Source organism: Epinephelus lanceolatus, chromosome 16 (genome assembly GCF_041903045.1).
Source record: "Epinephelus lanceolatus isolate andai-2023 chromosome 16, ASM4190304v1, whole genome shotgun sequence".
NCBI lineage: Eukaryota > Metazoa > Chordata > Actinopteri > Perciformes > Serranidae > Epinephelus > Epinephelus lanceolatus.
In genome coordinates, this window is record NC_135749.1 from 21,704,810 (window position 1) to 21,729,404 (window position 24,595).

A 24,595-nucleotide genomic window follows, 5' to 3' on the forward strand; every position below is an offset into this window, starting at 1 on the left:
GGCTGTTCTGTAATAAAGACAATAAAAGCCCTAAAAAAAATCTAAAAATGTACATTCAGATAAAAGATACAATAAATATGATATGATTTTTATTATTATTCATATTATTATTATTTATAATAATAATAATGATAAAACTCAAATACTGTATACGTACTGTATACATATTATAACATAAAATAATAAATATTTCTATATAATAATAATAATAATGATAATATCTCTGACTGTATTTAAATTAGCAGAAAATTCAGTTGTTATTGGAATAAAAAAAATGGAGGGAGCTTGATTACGTCTATCGTCACTTCGTGTACGTGATGATGTCTGAGTCACGCAGTCCTGACGCATCGTATATTATGCAAGCTCCCGCCCTCTGCCTTCCCTTTTCCACTACAGGAAGTGAACGTGCCTAAGGTGTTTGGTTCTTCACCAGAAGCTAAGGCCCGCAATCCGGCGACTAGCACCGTCAAATTTAGGCATCCACCTCGACAAACATAAAATATAACATCTACAATGGCCTCCGTGTCCGAGCTCGCCTGCATTTACTCCGCTCTGATCCTCCACGATGATGAAGTTACCGTCACCGTAAGTGCCCCGGCTTGTCCCCGACAGCTCGAACAATACCAGTCAACTGCACCTTTTGGAAGTGTTGTGCGCGTGTCTAAAGTCATAAATTATAACATCTAGATATTTAAGACTTAACTGACAAATTAAAACAGTTACATGTCTGTTAAAATTGGAGTTTAGGTGTTCAGACGTTTAAACAGTCCCATCTACCGGCCAAGATGGCGGCATGCTTGTTGCTAGCGTAAGGCCACGTTTCTGTATCAAGACGGCTCTTCACTGTGTTGTGATCTCATGAGTTGTATCAACAATATGTGGCGTTAGTTTTGCTCCTCGCCACATGTCTTGCACATCTAAACTCACAGCTGAAGCTCTAGTTATCTTCATCTGTCACTCAAATGACAGGTGCTAGCTAATGCTAAGCTAATCTACACAACAGCAGCCATGCTTTGATTTGCAGTGAAAGGTGCCATAGGTGACTTCAATGTATTACCATATTTTTAACCGTAGTGTAAGCCTGCTTTGTTTAATTGAGAATGTTAGTCAGGTGTCCAAACTTTATCTTGCCATGTTTGGTGCATGTGGATGCAACATAGATGTGACGTGCAAACCATAAATGATAGTGTGATAAGCCTTGTGAGGTAGCAGTAAAACATCATGATCACTGGAAGGGTTTCAGCTCCGTTGTTAAAAATGATCAATTTATTTTCCATGTAGTTTCAGTTAAGTTTCTGTTGATCAACTCAGCATCCCTCATTATTTTATCAAGCACAAGTTAACATGTTATATGGATAATAAAGGAGAAATGGTCATCAGTAAGAAAGTGGTGTGATGCACTAATGCAAGATTTGTCTCGCTCCTAGCTTGTGATATTTCTAAGTTGTGTACTGATGATGTGCATCATGTTAATACAAGTTATGTGAGTATGAATGAAGCACATTTTGTAACACGTGCTGTTTTCTGTGTCTGCAGGAGGACAAGCTGAATGCTCTGATCAAGGCTGCCGGAGTCACAGTGGAGCCCTTCTGGCCAAGTCTGTTTGCCAAGGTGAGAGAAAAGCGACACTCTTTGTTTGGGTGGTGCACATGCAGAGTTAAAACCAGTTGGATGGAGTAGTGTCTGTTGCTTTCCTAAAATCTCACTTGCCTTTTTTTAAAGTGACATTTTATAGTTGATCAAACTGCTGTGGACAGAGTACCCTGGACTGTGCTGCCTCCTTTTGCAGTCAAAGATCTCTGTAGACTGAAAGAAGTAGCTTCAGTTGTGTTTGTGTCCTAGTGTCTGAGGACGCATTAGTTAAGGCTCAGTTGGCCACAACAGGGGAAAAAACTGAATCTTGTAAAGGCTTTAGTTTTTTATCATGTCTAGGAATAAATCTGATTTAGTTTTGCAACACATTGTGAAGTAAGTAGTCACAAGAGTTGGGATTGAAGATGTTCTGCCTTTGCTGACACCTCAATCAAAATTAAAAATGGCAGAAGCACTGGTAGGTCATACTGAATTACGTTTGAAAAAAGGACCTGTGTAGAAGATTTGACTGTACTGTGGTTGGGTTTCTAAGTATTACAAAGTTGGCGGTACAGACTTGAACAGAGAGGTGTAAGAATGAGTCCAAAAACCCAGAAATTATTCAGTATCCTTGCCCTTCCAGTTCCCTTGTCTTGAAGTCAATGGGTGTTTTGAATTGGTTTTTGGATAGGTGCCTGCAACAAGGTCTGGTCAACACAAGCTTGAGAGACTTCACATTCAGTGAATGTGCCTCAGTGGGGCAGTAAATACCCCAGTTTGGAATTTTAAAGCTTCTGTGTCTTAGAAGAGACAGTTGCTAACAAGTGGGTAAATGAGACTACAGAATGTCATCATGCTTGACATGGCTTTAGCCTTGTGGTGGTGGTGATGATGTGAAGTCATGCAGCCATTGTGTAGTTTGTTTGTAGCATAACGTTAGCTTTTACACCTGGCGACTGCATTTACACTTAAGTGGTGCTCATTTGTGAAGAATATCTTGCTGCAAAAACGTTTAAGTATCATAAACTGTTGTTTGCCATAGAGCTTATTATCTGCACTAATCGGAATCCAATGGAAAAATTCCATCGGCTTTTTGTCAAAGGAACCAGGGCAATGTTACCTTAAGGGTTGGCTTACAGAAAAGTCATCCCTGCAGCACTCTTGCACAAGAGCTTGCACTACACAAGAACAATAGTGTCATGCATTTGATTCTGTGCATCACCCATCAGAACAAGCCCCAGACATGTAAATGAAGTGACTGACCTCTGACTATTAATGTTGTAGGCTCTGTCCAGTGTTGACATCGGGAGCCTGATCTGCAACGTCGGAGCCGGTGGTGGAGCTCCAGCTGGAGCCCCAGCTGCTGGAGGAGCTGCTGCTGCTGGTGACGCCCCAGGTAACTGGACAGACAGTGGTTTAAGTTAGAAAGCAGATTTTAAATGCTGCAGATATTTTAAAGTTGGTGTTACAGCAACACTAAATTAGGATATACTTAATGATGGTCTGCTTTTGATGTGTAGACCTGGGAACAGTTAAACTGAATCGATCTGGCCTTTCTTAATTTAGTCCTGGCTAAGGTTTTTCTTAAAGTGACAGGAATGACCTTTTCTCACTTTAAAGGGAAAACCTTTTTAGTTTTAAATCCTTCCAGCAAAGGTTCTTTGCATAACTACCAGCTTCCTGTGAGCTTTTACAGCGATTGTGAAAGGCCAATCTCGCTTTAACTAGAAAGAATAGTTTGTGCACACTGTTGATTTTGACTTTGTTAACCATACCCTGTCTTCTTTACCTCCTACAGCCAAGGAGGAGGAGAAGAAAGAGGAGAAGAAGGAAGAGTCTGAGGAGTCCGACGATGACATGGGCTTCGGTCTCTTTGATTAAAAAAGATGTTTTTGTAAGAAAACAAAATAAAAGTACAAAAACGACAGCTGCTTTGTCTGACTTTTTTGTCATTTCCCATGGTGGCCTCTGACACACAAACATTGCCTGTCACCACCAAGAGATTTCAACACGTTACAGCTGCACTGGATGACAGAGTTGTTGTCTTGCGCGTTGGGTACACTTTGCTGTATTCTATGTCAAAGTCCTGTCTGCAGTATCACATGCTGAAGTGCTTTGCTCTTATGTTAAATGCTAGATAGTCTCTCTTGTATTACCAGATAGTGTCCAAATATGAGAATCTGCTGTTCCCACCTTCAGGGATTGAAGTTCTCCAGCACGGTGCTGGATTTCCGGCACAGGAATATTCGAAGCGCAGCGCCCAGCAGAGGAGGCAGTTTTCAATCGGCGCCCATGTTAACCTATCTGACTGACTGTCCACACAGGCCGCTGAGCAAAGCGGAGCGCCCACAGAGGCTCACACACTGCAGTGCTTCAGTTCGGCATCTGGTCTATTTTTCATGTGAGCTGCGAGCGCTTCTGTTAAGCTGGATAGAGCGGATCGTACCAAACAGGAAGTCAGACACAGAAAAGACGAGAGAATCTGGCCATTTTCAAAATAAAATAAATTTTAAAAATAAAAGTTTTATTATGCTTGTCCGTCTGTAAATATTTGTTCAGTTTGGTCTAGACACGAGAGAGATGAAAACAGAGAGAGAGAGAGAGAGAGAAATGGCTACAGGTTGGGGGCTGCAATTCAGAGAGACAGAAGATGCTCCTTGATGTCAAAGGTCGTGAGTTCAAACCTCAACTGATGTAAAATGTACATTTTAATGCAGACGTTTTTGTTGTCTTCCTATTCTGCCTCTTGTTGCTCAGAATTGCCTAAAATTGCCTGGCCCCAATCAGATTAATTCATTTAGATGTCAAATGTTCAAATGCCCCCGGACCCCCCTAGCGCAGAAGGCAATAACGGACCTCATGATTTAAAGGATTAGGCAATAAGGCCACTTATCATGCTGCTATTGGTAAAACTAACTAATTAATAGCAATAATAATAATAGTACTAACACAACAGAAAGTGCTTCACATCAAGGCAAAGAATCAAACACCCTTTGAATAATTATGCAAATTAGATGCAAAATTCCCAATTGCGCTTCAGTTTTACTTCTATTAAAGTACAATAAATGTTTATTGCAAATATGTGTAAGTGTATGCGAGTGATGCTTTCAAGATATTTTGACAAATGAAGCTGAATTCTGAAGAATTCAACACACTAAGTAAAAACTAAGATAATAGCCCAACAGAACACTTTAACAGTGAATGAAATGCACAATCTATATACACAGTACAAAGTTAATCCAAAAACATATTTACAATATCAGTGCCAGAATGAAAAAAAAACTGTTTTTAAAGAAGCATTTCACTGCTCAAAAGATGGTCTTTTTTCATACAAATCTGGGCTGTCTTTGCAGTAGAAATATGTAAATACTTTTGAAGTTGGTGCTTAATGTCCAGAGAAAACAGAGAAAAAGGCCTGTGGAAACCCTTCAACTACCAGAATGCACTGCACCACACCGGACCACTAAATGCTTTGGCTGGAGGATGTTGTAAATGCGGGTTTGCTCGTCAAAAAAACAATATGGCGGCAAGCTATTAACAAACAATCTTGTATTGTAGTAAAACAGTAGGTTGAAATATCAGTGTTTATCCTGCGTAGAGAGAAAACGGAGGTAGCCACCTCCGTCAAATTTTGTCTCTCCAGCTCTTGACAAACGGGAAAGGCACTGCCAAAACTTCCTAAGTGTAAGAGAAGAGCTGTCTGTTTTTGACAGGACCACCGCAAAGTGGGTACCAGCCCTATAAATGGAAAAGAGAGCTGATGAATTTGTACTTATTGGATAATTTGGAATAATAATATGGAATTCAATACAGTAATAATAATAATCTGATCTTCTTTGCCATGTCCTGCTCCTTGTACAGAGAGAACACTTTGGAGGGGCAGTAGATGTATTTTCCTGGCACCCCAGGGACTGGTGTAAATATAAGAGCTGTCAGGGCCCTGTTTAAGAAGCCAGTGACAGAACCTGCACAGGCCACCTGTTGGCAGCTGCACCGCGGACTTCCTCTTTGCCCTGTCCTCTGCCACCTTCCTTCACTCTGCGACCTTCTGTTTGGTGCAGCAAAGTCCTCAAAAGACATCTGGGGGTCTGTGAGGCCTTCAGCTGCATAGGTGTTAAATACCTTTGTGGAGCACTGGAAGTACTTCACTGTTTTTGATTGGTAAAAAAAAAAAAAGAACTTAAGAGCTGTCACCAAGATATCGTGACTTTGGCTGACTGCAGGCTAAACAGTCCCTGGTCGTCTTCTTCTGCTGATGTTGCTGTTGCTGTTGCTTCTCCAGAATGTCTTTCTCAATCTTCTCCACGGTGGCCCGGCTCAGTGACTTCTCCTGGGGGGGAGCCACAGATGGAGGGTTGAAAGTAGCAGGGGGCAGGGTTACGACAGGCACACAGCTACTGTGTCTCCAAATCCTTCTCTGGGCTGGTATTGAAGGAGGAGCTGATATTTTACAGTTTATCCAGGTGCTTTTTCAGGTGTTATAGAATGTCTCTGGCCCCAATGTCTTTGGGCCTGTCAATGGCAGATCTCATGGCCTCTGTCCACCAGCTGTGGTCCAGGACCTGAACAAGACCTCCCATCTTTATCGGTCCACTGCAGGCGGCTCGGGGAGAGGAGGCTATGAGCAGTAGTGCTGCCTCTTGCAGGTCTAAACAATAAATAATGTTTATTATCCTGTTTTTGCCTAACTCTAAATGAATCATATTACGATAACACACTCATATGGTAAAATGGTTAGGCACCGTCCTGTCATCTGAAGTTATAATTACAACCACATTTTACTGAAAAAAGCAACATGGATAAAATAATGTGTATGTGGCATGTGTGGAAAGTGGTTTGAAATAACCAGACTTAATAAGACTTAAGTTTGTTACATTTATCAAATGTTTTTCTATAGTTTTTACATTCTGCATACACTAGGTTAACCGTTGAGCCCAAGAAACCAACGCTAGCTAGCGTTAGCACGTTAGCCTGCTAGCGTTAGCACGGCTAGCTAAGGAAGTTCAATGCCCCACACAGCATTCAGTCTGAGTTGCTGCTCACCTTTTTATCCCATTGCTCAAGTGGTTTGCTGCCAGTGTACAAAATATACAACAGCTCGCTTTAAAATGCGTTTTAAAACAGCTTTACACAGGGTCACGTGATGGCGGCAAGGTGAACGCTCCGCGCCTCTCGGCCGGAAGCCCTTCACAGAAAGATACGGTTCGAATCCCGCTAGACCCAAACAAAACTCCCCATATCTGGCTACAGTGTGTCTGCATGACACAAAACAATTGCATTTAACCTTTTAAAGTGAAAATTATTAACAGATTTTTAAACAAATTATGTGGGATTTATTAAGCCAATAGCTTATTTATGATGCTTTCTAACAGCATTTCTCCTCTTTCCACTCATTTCCATGTTTAGCTCATCACCCTACAGTCTGCTAGAAAGCAGAATTTGCAGAATTCAAACCTTAAAGTGAATTTAGGAATTAAAAGTAAATTGAGGAATGCTGTGCCTGGATCAAGAGTGTGCAAATCGTGCTCTGAGGGTTCATCTTCCTGTCTTATGATGGTATGCAACCAGCTCTGGAAGAAGCATGTAAGCAAGCAAATGTCATTCATGTGTTCACAGCTGCAGGAGCAGCAGCTCTACTCCGAGCTCAGCTCCCTCCAGATGTCCGAGCTCCTTACCCTATCTCTGAGGCTGAGCCCAGACACCCCACGAAGAAAACTCATTTCGGCTGCTTGTATCCACGATCTTTCTTTCAGTCACGACCCAAAGCTCATGACCATAGGTGAGGGTTGGGACGTTGATGGACCAGTAAATCAAAACTCTCTTCACCACAATGGTCTGCCACAGTGCCTGCATCACTGCAGAAGCCACAGCAAACTGATCTTATCTCTTGAAATTAGTTAAGGCCACACACACACGCACACATAGTCAGAAGAAGCAGACTGAAGCCGGCAGTATTTCATAATGGATAACAGTGTTTTTATTTGCTTGGTTTAGCAACTGTACATGTGACTCCTTCCTGAGAATACTGCTCACCTCAGGGGAGAGGGAACAGTGGAATGGAGAGAGGAAGACGGGGCTGAGGGGAGGAAGGGGTGGCAAAAGAGGGAGGAAAACATAGAAATGTGGAGCAGAAGAGGAGAGGGGATAAAGGTATAAATAACTCCAGTGGAGGGAGGTAGAAAGACAGGGAAGGAAAACAGAGGGACTAAAAGAGGAGAATCATGTTGGACATGAATGAGACCTGTGGCCAGTTTTTGGCCTCCATCACAAACTGTGTGTATCAGTCTCTGGTTTTGAGAGGAGTAAAAAAAATGCAACTGTAATTCACTGCGCAATAAAGATGATTATGTATGTTGACTCGTAATTTGTCCCTAAAATTCCAAAACCTGGATCAACTTTAGTGAAGGAAATGTAACAAGGGTGTATCTTGCACTGCATATTGTTGCATGATATTTGGGAGAGGACAAATTGGATAGAGGGGGCCCAAAACATGGCTGATGCGTCAGTACAATTTGGCTTCAATATACAAAACATGCAACAAAGAAACCATGAATTTTCTGCAAAAATAACGTGAATTGCTGCTAAAAATGTTGAATTATTAAGTAAACCAACATAATTTGAGTGAAATGTTACTTTCTAGTCAGATGCAGTGCAGCACAGTAAAATTAGGACCTCCGTTGTAACTCAAAATAACCACCCTCCTTCCACCTCTCACCCCTCTGTCCCTTTACTCCCCCTGTTCATCCCTCTCCCTTATTCACTAACAATTCATGCTTCAGAAACGTGTTAAAAATATAGCTTCTTTGTATATTTACTATGCAAGTTAACTTAAAAAGTGGCCTGTGACGTTTAATTTGTTCTTCAAAATACAGCTTTTATATTTCATCGTTATGCCATCTCTTGATGCCTGAGATAAAGAGATCTAGAGAGAAGAAGATGGAAAAATAGAGATGAAGTTACGACATTTATGAGCAGCTGTAAATCAATTATTTTTGCCAACTGAATATTCAAGAGGAAGACTGAACGTAGAGACGTACTGCGAGAGCAGAGGCTGAAAATAGCAATAATAATAATTAATAATGATATAAAAGCATGTTTAAACAACAACATTATCATATCATCTTCATTATCCTCCTCATCCTGGCTCTTCAGTTCCAGTTGCTACGTCCTGCATCGTGTGGAGACTGTTAGTCGTGTTTACGTGGCACAGTGTGGTGCGTCCATTCACCAAAATATCTCTGCAGTCCTTCAAGCGAGCCTCTGAAACCTGTTTGATTCACTTTCTTCAAAGATTAAAAAGTAGTAATGGATGATTTTTTCTTAAAAACTCATCTCTGAGGATACGTGATGGGGGACAGGAGCGTTCCTCTGGATACAAAAGCAAATAATGCAACAAAAGTACAAAACAACACAATACTGAGCGAAACATGAGCGTCGCCAGAGAGAAAAAGGAAGCGATGAATGTTTGAAGGAGGAGAGGAGGGCGCTGATTGTTTCAGTCATGTCTGCCGTCCATCAGTTCTTTTTTTCATCCATCCATTTCTCATATCCATCTAAATGTTCTCTTCTCTTTGTGATTGGCTAAGAGCTACTGCGCTCTCCATCTCCATAGCGACAGAAACTAATGCGGGCGAATCATCTTGAGTCGTGATTGGTCGATGACATCCAGCAGGTTCTTGGCGTCGACTGCGAGGGCGTGAGCTGCCATTAGCATCTGTTTCTTGTAGTCCTTTTGTAAACTTTCCAGGAGACAGAAAACAATCACGTTGTCACCACTACTGTAAAATGAATCATCATTATCAGTAAAACATGTCATATGTGTACATACCTTGTCATGACGTACTGTTGGGCCAGTTTCATCTTCGCTATTAATTCGGCCAGATCTGAGTTCAACAACTTCTGAGCCATCTCAATCTGTGATGACACAAACAAAATGGAAAAGATCATCAGATCAATAGAATAAAGCTTCTGAGCCACTTTAGTACACGTTCCACCCGACTAATCTTATATCTCTGAGGCTCATTTCAGCCGCTTGTATCAGCGACCTCATTCTTTCGGTCACTACCCAGAGCTCGTGACCATAGGTGAGGGTTGAGACATAGATGGACCAGTAAATTGAAACTTTCGCCTCATGAGACCATTTATTTTTTATTAAAAAAAAAAAATCAATCTGAGGCGCATTTAGTTACAGTGTTCAGGTGTTTTGTGTTTTCAACCTCAGTTCTAAAAATGTTACTGAGTGTGTATGTGTTTACCTCTCTGTGTGTGCTGGCTGGCAGCGCAGGAAGTGTCTCGTCAACTGTAGCTAGCAGGGTCCTCAGCGCCAGTCCCACCTCCTACACACACACACACACACACACACACACACACACACACACACAGAAACATTCAATTATTTTCCATGATTTTATCCTTATGGGATAGTAAAGTGTATCACTATAACATCACCTCTATGTTAGAGGAAGATAAACTGATCACAGTGCAGGTGTTTACATGTACCACACTGTTGTACCTTCTATGACCTTTGTCAGAGAGTGAATATTGATCCTACCTTGACCATTGGGACGTACTCCTCTGGGGCTGCAGGCTGAATCCTGTTTGACATCTCAATCACAGCTTTGACCAACCCTGTTACGTTCTCATACACTTTGTCGTTAGAACGATCCAAGTTGGCGGTGGGGGGTGGGCTGATCTCCTGAGGCTGCAGCTAGACCAATGAGGAAAGTATGAGCGTTAGAGTAAGATGCCAAAAAAAAAAGAAGAAATTTACATGTTTTTTTGTTTGTTTGGTTTTTAGTTCATGTATTTTGAATTCATTTTAATTCTTAAAAACAAGCTCATTCTGCTACCAGTGTCAACACAGGTGACTGTAGTTAGAAAGACAAAACACTGGGGGGCAGTATTTGACTGGATCCACACACACGCCATTCCCCCTTTTCTCTCTCTCTCTCTCTCTCTCTCTCTCTCTCTCTCTCTCTCTCTCTCTCACACTCACACACACACACACACACACTCTCACTCTCACACAAGCCTCAGATTGTTATTGTCGTCTACATGCATTTCTACCTACGTACTAGACACCTTGGTTTTTCTACTACAACAGAGGAATGTGTAGGGCTGTTAGTACAGTGTGATGGCAGGACAGACAGGGTCAGTTCTCTAGTGACAGACTGCCTTAAGCAACAGTTTTCATACTGATGTTAAATGATAACGTGTCATGTCAAAGGGTGGGTTGTGTACCTGCTGAATGTTTAAAGTCATTTTGCACCTTTAATCTTAGTCAAAAACCCCTCAGTGTAGGTTTAATTAATGTTCACAAAACTACCCAGCTAATTCCATTCTGTTTAAGCTGCAGCCAGTAATGTGGGGACATAATTAAAGCACGGCTGAAGTGATTTGTAGGCCGCCCCTTCAATGAGAAGAGACATGCCTCAGTAAAGAGATTTAAACAAATAAATCACCTGAAGCCACACTGAGGAAAAGTTTCTGTGTAATGGTGGAGACAAACATTTCCCACAGCTTTAATTAGTTTTATGTAACCAGTTAATGTTTGTAACTAATTTAACTACATTAATGTAACTATGTTATTATCTAAAGATGCAACACAAGAAATTCAGTCATCAGTTATTAATGGTTCTACTGATCTATGAAAAAACAATACAATGACTTTTACATTTTGGTTTTATTTTTCTTTACCAGGGATATTTCTCACAAAACTCTGGCTACGGCTGCTACAAGCCCACAGCCACCTTATTATTAATGGGATGAGAAGTTTCCATTGTACTGAATGGGAAATAGTGGAACAAGCTTGTAGTAATAACAGCTCCAAAGTCAACTTTTGGAGCTTTAAACCACATCTCACAGTCCTCATGAGATGCATTTGAAAGCCCCAGATGAGATTATTTTGTCAAGAGTATTTCCGTGAAAAACGATTTTGTCATGCTAACAGTGATATTTTGTTTAGCCTCTGGTAAAGAAAAATAACTTGAGTAAAATTCAGGAAACTTCTCTGCACATAATAATGATGGCAACTATTACTAGCTCTACAGCGACGACAGACCAACACAAAGATCAGCTTACCCTCCACGGCTATGGGGAGGTTGAGGAGATGGGAGGGAGGGAGGTGTGGTTGGGGACAGGGAGGAGATAGAAGGGGATCAGGGTGTGCAGCAGGTCGTGATGAGAGGGTAAGGGTGTGACAGATTGATTGATGGATAGGTGGATGCAGGGGTCAGAAAAGCAGGATGAGTAATAGGAAGATGGCAAGGTGTGAAAGGGAAACAAACAGAATGAATGCAGGGATGTTAATAAGAGAGAGAGGGGGGAGAAGGAGTGAAGGGGGAGAGAAGAGGGACAGCACATTAGGCAAGAGCCGACCACAGGCGAGGTATTGGCACTGCATGCAACCCATCAGCAAAATGTGTTCATAGGGTTGAAGTCAACTCAGAAATATTAATGGTTCACAGCTCTGTATGTTTTGGAGCGTGATGTGTGCATAAATACCTTGACTCCCTCATTGTAGCTGTCCACGGGGCAGAGACTGGCCAGGTTACCGAGGTGACCAGGAGCTCCAGGGCGGGGTGGTTTCTTAGGTGGAGCCACGTGTTCTGAAAAAAGGAGTATGACAGTATGAGATGTAGCATGGAGTTAAGTTAATACATGCTAACAGCTACTTTATGCTAGTGTGCAGAGGTGGAAAGTTTGTGACTATTACAACTTAAGTAGAACTTTAAGGCACTTGTACTATGAGTTTTTCCATTTAACGCTACTTTAAACTTGATTAAATATAAAAAATGTCATCAGTTTACTGAAATATGAGACACGACTTTCCATCAGTGCACAATCTAATTGACATGCAGGTTTAGGTAGAGCTAATTTTAACACATCAACATTAATACTGCAATAGGAACTACAGTAATTATTAACTCTGTGAAAAGGACAGTTCTGTTCTATGGGTAGTTTTACTTTTAATACTGAAAGTACATTTTGCTGACAATACTTGTGAACTTTTACATGAATGCAAGACATTTATTTTCAAGTGTTTTACAATGTATGAGCTCTTCTTTAAGTTAAAGGAATACTTTGACCCCCAAATGACCATTTGTATTTCAATTACTCGCCCTGTGTTACACTGAATTCAGGGAGAAAACTTTGTTTTTCTCGCATGCTTCCACAGTGAACAAAGAATCCAAAAAACAGAAAATTCTTGATGAATCGAAGTCATAGGGGTCCACGTTTAACATTGTCATAACTACAAACTCTCACACAACTCATGCAGTATAATTCAAGTCTCATTTATCCAGTTGCCTGCTCAGTAGTTCCCAAACACAGATGGCACAGCAGGCCTGGGCAAACGCAAGCATTTAAACTCTGCTCATGCACTTCATTGAGATCCCCAGTGTGTGAGACTTGATGCAAAAGTGTTTTAAATAGTTAGGTTTTAGCAAATCCATGTGTTTGGGAAGTACTGAGCATACGACTTGGTAAATGTTGTGTGAAAGTTTGTAAATAGGTGTTGTTAAACGCAGCCCCCCATGACTTCAATTCATCAAGAATTGTGTTTGTTTTTGGATTCTTCTTTCACTGTGGAGGCATCGAGAAAAGCAAACTTGTCTTCACAAATTCATCATAACACTGGGTGAGTAATTTGATACACAGAGGATCATTTTGTGGGTGTAGTATTCCTTTAAGTATGTCTGTGTTCTCACCTGGTTTCCCGACAGGCTGGTAGATGTGTTGACTTCCGCCCTGTGCGAAGACAAACACGACAGGCTCTTTGAATAAGAGGAACAGCTTTGCCAAAAAGTTATTCTAATAGTGATAGTAATTTCACAAGCTAAATATAAGAAAATCTATCATATTGACACCCATCAGCACTGTCACCGCTCAGCTACAGTTGATACAGTGCGGAGACAATAAGGTCAGTGCTAAGAATAGCTTTAGGACATTATAATACACATTTACAGTAAAACTCTGCAGTGTTTCTAGGTTTAAAGTTCCCATGAGCCCTCTGTGGTCATGTGGTTGGTGTGTAGGCAGTACCCTCCCTGGCACACGGACAGAAATACTTTCTCTCCTTCTCCCAGCCTCTGTATTTCCCCTGTCTGTCCGTCAGTCTGTCTGTTGGACTGAATACTTTCCCACTTTTAAATTCTTTATCTCTCTCATCTTTGCTGTGATCTGCTACTTTTCTTCTCCTTGTCCTGTTATCCAATTCTTTGCTTCTTCACTTTTCAGCATTTCTACAATTATACTTTGAGTGTCAACACACACAGAGTGACTGACCGGTGTTTGTAGTGTGCCGTCCTCTCTGTCGATGCTTCCTCTGCTGTTCCTGGACTCTGCCTTCTGCAGCAAAGAAACAGAGAGATGGATTTAATGGACAACAAACAAGCAAGCAATTTCAATCACTGCAAAAGTTCCGGGTAGTTTTAGGTTATTGATAAAATAAAGTACAATAAAATCACATTGTTATTTGACATAGGACTCACTTTACAAAAGCATGGTGCATCCACAAACAAACAGAGAATATGAAAAACACAACCAGTGAACAGGTTGACAGTCACCTGCAGGTCAGAGAAATTAAAAGTCTATGCAAAGCAGCCACAGTTATCTGTTCCTAGCCGAGCACCACATTTCAACAGAAGAACCAGCAAACGTATTTTGCACAATAGGATTTCCACCAATGTCTACGATCTGCCGAAGGTCATTTTTCCATCTGAACTGCCTGAAAATGTGAACATCATCATCATCATCATCATCATCAAGTCAGTAAAGAAGAAGAGCAGCAGATAAACACCTGTCCACACATATAACTTCCTGACAGTCTTCCTGCAGCTCACACCATTACTTAATCCTGTCCATATTTTCACCACTAAAACCCAAGCACGACTCCAAACTCCGTCTCTCTCTCTCTGTTTCTGTACCGTTTTGGTGAAGCACGCCTTGAAGAGATGCATCCTGGGAGAGTAGAGGCTGAAGAAGACGGGAGGAGGAAAGCAGAGAGTGGAGGCCATCGAAAGGAGGGCGGAGATAGGGACAGAAAGTATGAGAGAAAGAGAGATGCGAGCAAAGAGAAACTTCAGACACAGAGAGAGAAAGACTGATGAAGAATATCATAAAGGGGAGGACGGAGAGAGAGAGAGAGAGAGAGAGAGAGAGAGAGAGAGAGAGAGAGAGAGAGAGAGAGAGAGGAATCTAAGAACGTGGAAGATGAGACTGAGAGAAGTGAACTGAGAAAGACAGAAAAACTGAGTCAGAGAAGAATGGAGGGAGAGGGAAAGACAGAGAAAGAGAAGAAGTTTTTCCAGAGGAGGAAAAGCTCCACTGAGCCACAGAGACAAAATCCTGCAAAGAAAAGATCCAACCGCCTCACTCTCGTCTCTGTTTCTCTCCCTCAGTCTGTTTCTCCCTCCCACTTTTTCCATCTCTCTGCATCTCCCTCTGTTTTCCCCTCTCTCTGTTACTCTTTCTCTCTCTCTCTCTCTCTCTCTCTCTCTCTCTCTCTCTCTTGGATGGGTGACTCCTTGTTCGTTCCACCCTCTCAAGGGCTCATGCCAATCCCACTTCCTTTCTCCCTCCTTCTGTCCTCCACTCTTGTTCCTCCTCGCCATCTCTTTCTTTTCAGGCCTTACTTTCCTTCCTACTCTCTTACTGCTTTTTCGTTCTCTTTAATTCATCTGTTGATCCTCCTTTCAGTTTATCACAAAGTGTATGTACATATTTCACTAATAGAGCTTCATTCAGACAGTTCTCTAAAGTGGTAGACGTATTGAGATCTTCTACTTCAGTGAAAGTATTAATAGCTCAATGTAAAAATACTGACATTCAAGTTAAAGTCCCGCAGTCATGATTTACTTAAAGGAATACTTCACCCCCTAGATGATCATTTGTTTATCAGTTTATCACCCCGTGTTGCATTGAATTCAAGAAGACAACTTTGTTTTTCTAGCATGCCTCCATGGTGAACAAAGAATCCAACAACAGAAAATTCATGATTAACTGAAGTCATAGGGGTCCACCTTAAAAAAACAGCAAAACTATATCAAAACATTTGTTTACAAACTCTCACACAACTCATGCAGTATAATCCAAGTCTCTTTTATCCAGTTGCATAATAAATACTTCCCAAATAGACAACCCTTTCCGATAGGGAACTGACCTGAAAGTGAAACTTATTGATGATCTCTTCAAAGTCAGACTCCATTTACAAAAATGGTTATCTTACCATGCTGAACATGGGAGCTGCTGGTCTACTGCTGTCTCAATAATGTTTAATTCGCTTTGTTTGTTTGTGTCACTGTCACACAATGACACAAACAAACGATCTACAGAGGGCAGTGGTAGACTAGCCAGCAGCTCCTGTGTTCAGCGAGGTAAAATTACTGCTTTAGTCAATGCAGTCTGACTTTGAAGAGAGCATAGATAAATTTCACTTTCAGTTCCCTGTCAGAAAGAGCTGTCTGTTTGGCAAATACTCAACTAATGAGACATGATGACACTGCACATGTTGTGTGAGAGTATTTAAATAGTTTGCTGTTGTTTAACACGGCCCCCTTTTTTCCCCCTTTCAGTTCATTAAGAATTTTCTCCGTTTTTGCATTCTTTGTTCACTGTGGAGAGAAAACCAAAGTTTTCTTCACTGAATCAATGTAACACGGGGTGATTAATAATATAAATAAATGATCATTTGGGGGATGGAGTATTCCTCTAAGTACATATGCATAGGTATTATCACAAAAATGTACTTCCAGATTCAATAGTCTTTTAGACCTGAACTTTAAGATCATGTTCTACTTGATAAATAAAAACATTTAGAGTTCATTTTCTATGAAATCTAAAGTTAAATTAGCAGTTTTTTAATAAATTACCCCTTTAAAACTGGTGCATTATACAGACATACATGTTGAGGGTTCAGACTGCTGGACTCCAGGATTCTCTTTAAAATCAAATCATCAGCGAGCTCAGAAACTCTTACGATACTCCATACTAGTACGCAATAAAAATGGCTGTTAAAAAAAATGTCTCTGAGCTCTTTCTGGGGCTGTCGGTGCACAACACAATGATAAAGGCCTTAGTCAACACTTGTGATGATACAGTAGGCTGTAGCTACACCGAGTTCATAAACTACACTGCCTTAAAAATAATCCTCTTTGTCATTGTGGTTAAATCAGATCAGTACACAGTTCACTTTATGGTTTTATTTTCAACTGTGACATCAGATTACAACAAGCTTAACAGACTTTGAGTCCACCTCACTGACTTTCTTCTTTTATGACCTGACTCGTGGTCTTAAAATGGCGGTGCATCAGGAGGAGGAGTAAAAAATACCCTGGCAGTGCCGCTCAAATGTATCAAGTGTCTGAAATGAGGTTGATAACAGGTATTTATTGATGATTGATTCACGTCTGTGAAGGAAGCTTCCTGTTACTTGTCAACTTCCATGAGGGTCCAAAGTCTGAGCCGTAAAACAGCTGGGGATGTAGTGAGCCATTTAGCATCCCCAGCATTAAATCTCACCAAAAGTTTGTGAAGGTGGGTGCACAGAGGAACTGATGCATTAAGAGAGCACACAGGCCAGGAAAAATAAATGACGCCATGGTTTCACCAAATAACAAATAAGATAGCAGCAATGCCGTCCGCCAGCTCTGTCCTGAGAGATTTCCTATTCTGTGAAGCAATAAATACAGAGAGCGGACGTCTCGCCCCATCACTCATCTCTGTGTTTTTCTCTCTATTTCAGCTCTCCTACACATGGCTCAGAAATGAAAGCGGCAGATTAAGGCTAGAGAAGAAACAATCTGACCTGAAGAGAGATGAAAAACAGACTTGTTTTGCTAAAGTAGTGATTTGGCTCCTTTTGGGGATGTTTCACTGTCTGATGAGATAAATCAATCACAACTGAGCCATTTCAAAGATCTGAAAAAGATATTGTGCAGCTCATCTGGCAACAGCAATACGCAAAGACATTTTACTAAGTCGAAAGAGCGCCCCACAGCCTCACACATATAAACGAACCAGGCAGCGAATAGTTTGGTTAGCTGTCAAGTTGCCCTAGAAGAAGATCCCTATTTAGGTAGCTACAATAGTGAATCGAATTTTCCTTCGGTTGAACTAAGAGACCAGTATTTGGAGGATTAAAATTGAAATTTGTTTGGAAAACTTTTTGGGGTTGCACTGCTTACCCCAATAAATGTTATTTACAGTCTCTCTGCACTAAAGCCCTGCAAAAGAGGTGCTGAATGCAATGTATTATGAGGGCTAGAAGTTGGACCGGAGTACTGTAAGTTCCCTTTAATTTTCCATCTGTTTCTAGAGGTGATGTTCTGCTCATAATGTGTCTATTGTCTTCAAATAAAAACTGAAAACTGTAGCTTATATATTAGGGATGTGCTCGATTAATTAACTAGTAAATTTGACATTGCTACCCTCCTTGACAGCATCAGAATTACTGCTCAGTTAAGTAAGTATGTCCAAACCTAACTAGGGATGCGCGAAATTAGTCAATTTAAGCGATTAAACGTCTTCCCCCTTGCTAGTCTGCACCAGAAATATTAGTCTGTTAAACTAGTGTTTTATTCATGTAGCCGTCAGACAGCAGTCCCTGTCACCACGGTAACGCTCGAGTAAAACTGAGTTTTAAAATGGCACAGTGGGAAATTGGAGAGATGTCCTCTCGTCATCTCAACATCTGTTTAAACATAGGGAAATTAGTCATTAGAAACATTCCTACAGTGTATGAAAACCATTACCATAACCATGAAGCTCTCCTCCTGCTCCAGCCACCGCTGGTCATCTTCCATCTGTTGCTGCTGCATCATCAGCCTCTCCTCCATCATGGCCTGGCCTACACATCCACCGTCCTGCAGAAAACACCAGTGCTTGAATGTGAACTGTTGCTCTTTCGACATTCAAAACTTTTGTTAAAAAGTCCAATCAGGATAGCAACATGAGCACCTCAGTTATCTTTATATGCTGACAACAAGCTGCTTGAACAGTGTGATAATCTTAAATCCATCGGCTCATAAAAATGACTGCAGGGATCAAGTTTTAAACATTTCCCTGACTGCAGTTACTTTATTCCCCTGCACAGAGCACTGTGGTCCGCTGGAAAAAACAACTTTAATATATGGCTGAAGTGCCAGCACCTCATGTCACCTGCTATGTTTAATCAAAATGAAAAGTAAACTACATAAATACATATGAAACTGAAAACCTAGGTTGTTTTAGGCTCAAATGCTGTCTTAGATGTCATCCTTAAACTGTATTTAGGTATATGTGTTGTTGTTTTTTTTGGCTAAGCTGGATGCAGCATGCAGTAAGGTGAAGGTTCAAGAAAATTGCAACACTTCACCAATGGACAGCATGTGATTCAAGTGGCTGAGACGTCGGAAAATAAAAGTAGATGTAATTTCAGGGGGTTTTTCCTGTCAGATGTCCTTTATCAATGAGTGTGCATACCTCCATGTTCGGGCTCCACAGTGCCGTGTGTTCAGGTCTGTGTTGATTCCAGGAATCAGTGGGAGGGTAGCTGCCTCCTACTCCTCCTACACCGCCATGTGCTGTCGGCTGCAGGTGCACAGACATACAGAGACAGACACAGATGGAGAGAATATTAAAGATCATTAATAATGGTAAGAAGGATCAACACTTGGCTTATACATCACTGCAACAGGGGAAAAAATACACCTCCATGCAGGTCAAAGCAAACACAATCCTGCTCCTTAGACATCACAACTATAAAACATAACTTGGGCACTTTCATGCAGAAGAGCTTGACTCATTTTGACAAAAAGAAATTAAAAGATGGATAAATGAAATAAGATAAAATGTTTGTACTAATGAAGACCTCACAAATTCCAATTTAAGACTGTTTGGTGACTTATTATAAACTAATGAAAACATGGTTATGAATATTATATTCCATTTCTGCTAATGGATGCCCCAAAATATATACTAGACCTTTAAATGCTAATTTTTCAAGCCTTGTAAAGGACCTGCAAACAACCTGGTACAGTAAAGGCACATGTGTGAAGGTTACAAGAGTGTAAAGTGAGATATTATCTTAGATAATATAATAAGTGCTTTAATTTTCTCTGTCCGGATTACAACACAAAGTCATATTTCAAAAACTGTCACTTTAAATTGTCAGTTTTTGTAAATGTTACGTCAAAAAAACTGATGACAAACAGCAGAGTGAAGAGTGCACCCACATTCAAATGGACTCCTAGAAAGGCTCTCTGAATCAGAGAGAATAATTGAGGAATCTTCATGAAATAATAACACTAATCCCGCTAACACTTATTAAGCATTGTTAGTAATAACAAGCACTGATTTGGCTCAAGGCCTCAAAGAATCATGGGAGTTCTTGTTCAGCATTTCAGCTGTTCTCATTCTCGTGTGTAACACATGCTACCAAAATATACAGAAGTTATTCTTACATGTGATATGATCAAGTTTGACTTAAATAGCAGTTCAAATTATACACTCCTTATAAGGACAAGAGAGAGAGAGAGCTGCTCGCCGCCATAAGGGCTGGAGAGTGGCTTTGATTTGTGTGTGTGTGTGTGTGTGTGTGTGTGTGCGCGTGTGTGTGGCTTTTAGCACTACAGGAAATGCCTGCTGTCTGCTCGGTTTATGAGGAGAGGAATAACTGCACTGTGAGCCTCTCTCATTTTCTCTGCCTTCACATTTCTCTTTTCTGTCTTTGACACACGCAGCACACGCTTCCAGCAGTCTGTGCATTTACTCAGACTCCATACTGACTTTACTGGGTCGGCCTTTATTGTGACGATAGTGCTCAACCAGAACATTTCAGAGACTGAATTAAAAATATGATTTATGGAACTCATCAAAGATGTTTCCAGTATTGTAGAATGGAACATTATTGGTGGATTTGTGTTTGATAAACCTTTTCTGAAAACAGCATTCCTACAAAGTTTTGATTTAATACAACTTTCACGTTTGTCACACCTTAATTTGGTCAGTGTTTAGTTTTATTTTATGCTGTCTACCCAGCCTCAATCATCTTTGCATCAAACACAGTATAAACATGGAGATGACATGAAAAACAAGATTTTTTTTTTCTAATATTTAACATCTACACATTTTTTGAAAAGCTTTCAATGGCAAATTTTTCTGTAAGCACTCCATGCAAAATAAAAGGAATGTCTCCAGTTCTTTTGCAGCAGAAATATGTAAAAATAACTGGATAAATATGTACAGTATTACTAAATTAAGCTATTTATGATTCTTAGAATTTAAAACTACAACAGAAAAGTAATTAGAACAGCAAACAGGAAACATCTGAACAAAAGTCAGAGAGACTAGGGGAAGAAAAAAATATATATTTTGCAGAAAAAGAGCCAAAAAATTATCTTTTAACTTGCTTGAACTGCTCAGTTAAACGACATTGCGGGATTAACATTAAATCAGAAAAAAATGTTTGTGGTAGTGAACACACGTAACCAATGAAAATATTTGATCAATGATCTTAAATTAATAATAAAAAAGAGTTTTCCTTCATCTCTGTTTCTGAACAGGTTACAATATATTTAAGATTCCCGTAAGAGTCCTAAATTCCCTCATCATCCTCTCTGCTGCTGTTGCCACCTGAAACCTCTGGAAGTCAGAGGAAAACACCACTGCAGCCACAGTGGATGAGACAGAACAGAGGAGCACAGTTTTCTCACTATGAGATCTGTGTGTTGGTGTTTGTGTGTGGCCGTGTGTGTGTTTGCTGTACCGAGAAGTGGTTGAGTTGAGGGCTGGAGAAGAAGCCTTCACTGGAACGAGGACTGGGGTAACCTGGTCTGCTGGGCTGCAGACAGAAAGACAACAGTTTGTTTATTAGCCATGTCAAACACATATACTGAGTTAATCAGAGGGGAACAGCACAGTGTCATTCAGTCTTACTTTAGGTGGTGCTTCATCAGACCCTCCAGAGTCCCAGGACACGGTGACTTGTCTCCTCATCTCCATTCGAAGTCTCTCCTCTTGTTGGAGCTTCTCTTCCTCCAGTATGGTGCTGCAAAAGTTATACAAATCTTATTGAGTGGTCCTCTTCTTTATAGGTGGACCAATGGGGAAAAAATATCTTCCAAAATGTTTCTCAGTGCAGGGAAATAAATCAAAAGGGGGAAAAGTTAACAACACAACTTTATGACTGGGGAAATTAAATCCAAAGGAAAATTCTTCTTTATTTGTAGGAAACCTCGCTCTAACACCAAGGACACAAGGGCTGGACAATAAGGACTAATTCATAGAACATCTGTTAATGAATGCAAAATCACATACTAACACTGCAAAGCCATGACTATAGTATTACCATAATGGCCTTAAGTGTAAGTAATATTCATCACAGGACAACATGACAGCACTTCTAAGCACAAACTGACAAAAAATGTTTTACTACCTGAGTTGTGTTTTGAGTTCGGTGAATCGCGGTCGCTTGCTGGGGTCATACGACCAACATTTGGTCATCAAACTGTAGAGGGTGGGCGGGCACTGAGGGGGCATGGCCAGTCGCTCACCGTTCTCTATCCTGCCAATCACGTCATTGTTCTTGACGCCCTGGAAAGGCTTGATGCCGTACATCAAGATCTCCCACATGCACACACCTACACAGAGACAGTTCTTCAGGGCTGGATCTCATCATACTTTTCCTGTAGCTAACAAACCCATAAATTATCACAACTCACCAAACATCCAGACGTCACTGGCAGAGGTGAATCTTCTGAAGTTGATAGATTCAGGAGCCATCCATTTGATGGGCAGCTTGCCTTTAGAAGCTGAGACAAACACAGATACAGAATTAACATTACCTTTAAACGTACAGAACATTTTCTTAAACTATATAACTAAAATTTGTGCTGTCATTTGGTTACTGGTGAATTTTTCAATAACTCAGAGGGTCACAGACAAGAAGATGATGCTGTTTTTATGTCATGCAAACATGTGCAGTGAGTCCACATAAACTGCAGTACCCTGATGAAACCTGTTGGTGGTGCTAAAGTACTACTCAGGGAATTAGAGTACTCAACAACATTAACAGCTGTCTTGGATACATTTGGACATTAGTGAATCAAGTTCTGTGTCATGTGTGTGTTCGAGTATCATTACCTTTGTAGTAAGAGCTGTCCTCCATGTATCGTGACAGACCAAAGTCTCCGAGCATCACACAGTCCACTGAGGAGACCAACACATTACGTGCTGCTATGTCCCTGTAAGTCAGAACTGACTGTCATTATCAGGCCTGAATCATATACATGCTATTCATCATTTCATGGATGAAAAGCCATCAAACATTTGCACAACAGAACAAAACATTCTGTAACAAGCAACAAGACATTATCCTCTGTTCTTTCTTTAAGATTACATCATGAATTAAAACTCCTGTAGCGCTCCTGGTTACTTATTTTGAGTTATACTATAAACCTGCCATGATAATAAAGTGAATCCAGCACAGTCAGTCTTCCTAATCTTCTGTGTGAGTGCGCTAGTAATGCACGGATCGCCTCTGACGTCATCTGAATCCACATGTACGCTTAAATCATCCACCTGCCTCGCACCCGGAGGAATTATCATCTCTGATTTAGAGACCTGCAGCTGCATGGACCTGTCACTCCCCCTCTACCTCTACCAGTCCCTGTAGGCTATGATGCTTTTAAATTATGTATTGTACTGATGTATGAGTTTTCTTCACCGGTTTACTTTAATGATTGGAGAGGTTGCTTTAAGTAATTGTATTTCACTGTGTGCAATAACGTCACTGCAGCAAAGATAACGAGACATTTAAGCAGTAAAACTAAAAACTGTAGTAACAGAACTACATTTTTATTCTCTGAAACAATCAATGAAGTCACTCATACACCAGCGACTCTCTTAAATGGTTACACACTTATGGTTTCTGCTGCTGTGTTACACTAAGTATTTAATAAACTCAATATTATTAATAAAGGTGATGATGTGGTGACATAACACTTAAGTGCACTGAAGTGGGCTGGTTTTAAATAAATGAATGTTTATTTATTACTAGCTTTCGAAGGCTGTAGTGGGCTGAGTTTAACTGCCAGGGTGATGATACTGGTATCACCTGAAACTAAAAGACCTATGGAATCCATTCTCATCCAGAACAAAAGTGCTCACCATTTAATCAAAAAACACTTTTTACAGAAATCCCCAAATGTCAAGGTCTTGGGGTCTTAATGTGGTATTTTAGAGGGATTTTTGACCACTGTTTTATCGCTTTTTGAGTGGTAAAAAATGCTTAAATTCAACACCAAATCTGTGTGACAAATGATACCTACACATAAATTGCTATAACAACTTATGAGACATAAATGAGCATGGGAATGACCATTATATACTTCCATTATAATGTTCTAAGCCCTTACACACTCCAACCAAAACAAGTTTACGACATATTTATAACCAGAGAAACTTGACACACAGTGCTGAGCTGCATCTGAAATTAATCTTTAGGTTCCCTGCTTTCAGATGATGTATATCACTCATATGTGGCATCAACTCTTGACCTGCTGTCTCACCCTAAATACCCTGTCTCCACTTAAAAAAAAGACAAAAATGGGTCTGTTGTAGGGAGGAAGAGTAGAAGAGGTTACAGTAAAAGTTCTTCTTTACTGGTATATATCATTTCTCCCACCTGCAGCCCATCTGCTTTTAATCAGAACATTAACTTTTATGACCTGATCCTCTCAGTCCATGGATTAATGGCAGTGCCCACTGATATATCTGCATGCCGTGCCCCACTAGTGTGCATGCTCGTGTGTGTGTGTTTACCTGTGTACGAAGCGTTTGCTCTCCAGATATGCGAGCGCTGTGCTGAGCTGGTAAGCGAACAGAATGAGAGTGGCCAAATCCAAATTGTACTTCCTCACCTGAAGGAACGAACGCAACTGTGGACAGAAAGAAAACGATGATAAACAGGTGTAAGGTAAAGATAGAGAAATCGTTTTACGGTGTATTTTCAGAACAAAGTTGTGTACACTTATGTGCAAGTGTA

The 24,595-nt window shown here is 40.6% G+C and overlaps 2 protein-coding genes across 20 annotated transcripts in view; one reads left to right on the forward strand and one right to left on the reverse strand.

Moving 5' to 3' along the window:
* The first annotated feature begins 329 nt into the window (after positions 1-329).
* On the forward strand, positions 330-3,499 carry rplp1 (ribosomal protein lateral stalk subunit P1). Its single transcript, XM_033636503.2, has 4 exons — positions 330-585; positions 1,537-1,611; positions 2,857-2,968; positions 3,371-3,499. Exons 1-4 carry the CDS (start codon positions 514-516, stop codon positions 3,451-3,453), a joined length of 342 nt encoding a protein of 113 aa, XP_033492394.1. The 5' UTR covers positions 330-513; the 3' UTR covers positions 3,454-3,499.
* Positions 3,500-7,526: 4,027 nt separating this feature from the next.
* Positions 7,527-24,595, reverse strand: part of ptk2aa (protein tyrosine kinase 2aa) — a 77,554-nt gene continuing 60,485 nt past the window's right edge. For all 19 annotated transcript variants that reach the window (XM_078175600.1, XM_078175601.1, XM_078175596.1 and 16 more), the window contains 15 exons: positions 24,373-24,488; positions 22,693-22,793; positions 22,272-22,361; positions 21,986-22,190; positions 21,487-21,598; positions 21,317-21,391; positions 19,033-19,140; positions 18,324-18,434; positions 13,858-13,920; positions 13,281-13,320; positions 12,076-12,179; positions 10,124-10,279; positions 9,828-9,908; positions 9,401-9,486; positions 7,527-9,311 (listed from right to left, as the gene is read on the reverse strand). In XM_078175600.1, coding sequence (XP_078031726.1) covers positions 9,194-9,311; positions 9,401-9,486; positions 9,828-9,908; positions 10,124-10,279; positions 12,076-12,179; positions 13,281-13,320; positions 13,858-13,920; positions 18,324-18,434; positions 19,033-19,140; positions 21,317-21,391; positions 21,487-21,598; positions 21,986-22,190; positions 22,272-22,361; positions 22,693-22,793; positions 24,373-24,488 — 1,566 coding nt within the window. In that variant the 3' untranslated portion in view covers positions 7,527-9,193. The remainder of the gene's footprint in view (positions 9,312-9,400; positions 9,487-9,827; positions 9,909-10,123; positions 10,280-12,075; positions 12,180-13,280; positions 13,321-13,857; positions 13,921-18,323; positions 18,435-19,032; positions 19,141-21,316; positions 21,392-21,486; positions 21,599-21,985; positions 22,191-22,271; positions 22,362-22,692; positions 22,794-24,372; positions 24,489-24,595) is intronic.